The sequence below is a fragment of the Pundamilia nyererei genome, unplaced genomic scaffold (genome assembly GCF_000239375.1).
Source record: "Pundamilia nyererei isolate P.nyererei 1_Seehausen unplaced genomic scaffold, PunNye1.0 scaffold00753, whole genome shotgun sequence".
Lineage (NCBI taxonomy): Eukaryota > Metazoa > Chordata > Actinopteri > Cichliformes > Cichlidae > Pundamilia > Pundamilia nyererei.
The window spans coordinates 60,119-62,310 of NW_005188154.1; the positions used below are offsets into that span (position 1 = coordinate 60,119).

The 2,192-nt window shown below is 39.8% G+C and overlaps 1 protein-coding gene across 1 annotated transcript in view; it reads right to left on the reverse strand.

The window, feature by feature from the left end:
• LOC102204198 (basement membrane-specific heparan sulfate proteoglycan core protein) overlaps positions 1-2,192 on the reverse strand; it is a 12,637-nt gene that overhangs the window by 6,038 nt on the left and 4,407 nt on the right. The window contains exons 3-4 of the mRNA XM_005754928.1: positions 1,656-1,928; positions 1,258-1,518 (exon numbers count right to left, since the gene is read on the reverse strand). Of these exons, the coding sequence (XP_005754985.1) occupies positions 1,258-1,518; positions 1,656-1,928 (534 nt within the window). The remainder of the gene's footprint in view (positions 1-1,257; positions 1,519-1,655; positions 1,929-2,192) is intronic.

A 2,192-nucleotide genomic window follows, 5' to 3' on the forward strand; every position in this document is an offset into this window, starting at 1 on the left:
GGGAGGGAGACAAGCTGAGGCCAAGTCCCTCAACCCCAGACATGGGCCCACTGAAGGTTGCCAGGGATTGGCAGATGCACGTGGACTTGGATCAGAGGCTAATTTTTCCCACTGAGATCGTAACAACTGCTCTGCGACCAGACCTCGTCCTTTGGTCTAACTCCCAAAAACTTGCGTACGTCATTGAGCTGATGGTACCATGGGAGGAAGCAATTGAGGAAGCTTTTGAGCTTAAGAAGCTCAAAGTACAGAGGCCGGAAGATCAAGGTGTGCCCAGTGGAAGTGGGGTGCAGGGGCTTTGTTGCCAGTACAACAGCAAAACTGCTTAGAGAGATTGGGATCAGAGGACAGGCGCAACGGCAGGCTAAACGGCCGGGTAAAAGACCGAAAGTTGAGGGATAACGATGAGTGCCGCTGGTTAAGTTTCTGGGCTGCCTTTTCTCATAACAGCCATTCCTCAAGATTTTCTTCATTTAAAGCAATGCATTATCTGGGACTGTAACATCTAGTCCTTTTACTGAACCTGTTTTTTCAAACTGTTTTTGGAGTTTATTATATATATTACATCTCACCACTTTACAGCGTCATGTATCTTTGCAGAGTAAAAAATTACCTTTGCTCATATAAAAAAAAAAAATCTAATTAAGAACATGATAGACACATGGAATCATTATAAAGCTGGTTTTTGTTTTGTTTTGTTTTTTTAGTGCTGTTGTTAAGAATACTTTTTTCTGGAAAGTCATAATTTTGGAAAGTGGGAAACTGAACATAAACAGATGAATCCCAGTGCAAACCAATTCTCAGCTTTTAAATTGTATGGGGAAGGTGTGTAGTCAAATACCCCAGTGTTTACTCTGACCAGTTATTTTTGCTGCTGTACATATACTTTAATGACTGTAGCTTTTTTACATGACAATTTGCTGTTGTTTCCAAGTATGTTAGGATGTTACAGTATTTTATTAAAGGGATTATAAATTTGAGTGGGGTGAAAGTCATTAGGTCCCTTTACCATCACCGTCACCACCACTGCCTCAGACTCGGTATTCAGACTTGGTGCAATCTAAACATCCCCTCAGTGTTTTAGCTACGTGACGTAGAGGCACACATAGACTGACTAAAATTATCAAAAGATTTTACTGATTTCTTAACACTGTACATTCCCTTTTGAGAAATAATATTATAGGTCTCCCTTTCCTGTCTTTCACATGTGTACATTAAATCTATTTTTTTTTATGAGTGCTAGACAGTTCAACTCACACAAGACAATCAGTGTGAAGGGGTCACTCCATTTTGCTAAGAGATAGTCACTGCTACCCCGACATCTGTAGTCTCCACTGTGGGACACTGAAACTCTGCTGATCCTGTATTCACTGGATGTTTCAGGGATGTTTGGGTTTGGTGATTTCCATTCATATGTCATCTCCTTGCCTTCCCCTCCTTGGATCTCACATTGAAGGATGATTGTCTCACCAATGAACATCTGAGCCCAACGGTGTTGCGACTTTACAACATACAGGACTGTTCCCAAAAAACAAACACAATGTGAAGAAAAACACAAATATAAAAAGAGAAAAGAAGTTAACAGGTAAAAGGTTTATGAAGTATTACATTGATGTCAGTGATTAATATTTGTTATTTCAAAATGTAACACTCACCCCGTTTCTTAATTTTAACTGGAACGCTGTCCTCTGTGGAGAAAACTGGATCTCCTCTCCCTCCTCTGCAGTAATAGATGCCTCCTTCTGAAATACTGATCGTGTGCTCTGATGTTCCAGCTCCTATTTTCTGAGCCACAGAAAACGCTGAATCACGTCTGAACCAGTCAAACTTCCAGCCTGCAGAGCCCTCCACAGAGCAGCTCAGTGTCACACTGCCCCCTGCTGGTATAACTCCCTCATGTGCTGTTATTAAGGCCCGAGGTTTACTGGCTGTTTAAAGTAAAATATAAAACAAGTAAAACACAAAGATATGACTTGCTTCGGCAATACATTTGTTATAGAAATTTATAAAAACATTATCTGGTTTGTGAGCTATTATTGACTGAAGCTTTTAAGTTTTCCTTAATAACTTATATTCTAATGCAGTAGAGTTGTATGTGATATCAGCAGTGTTGGGTAAGTTACTTTAAAATAGTAACTTAGTTACATTACTAGTTACTTCTCTCAAAAGTAACTCAGTTACTTCAAGTTACT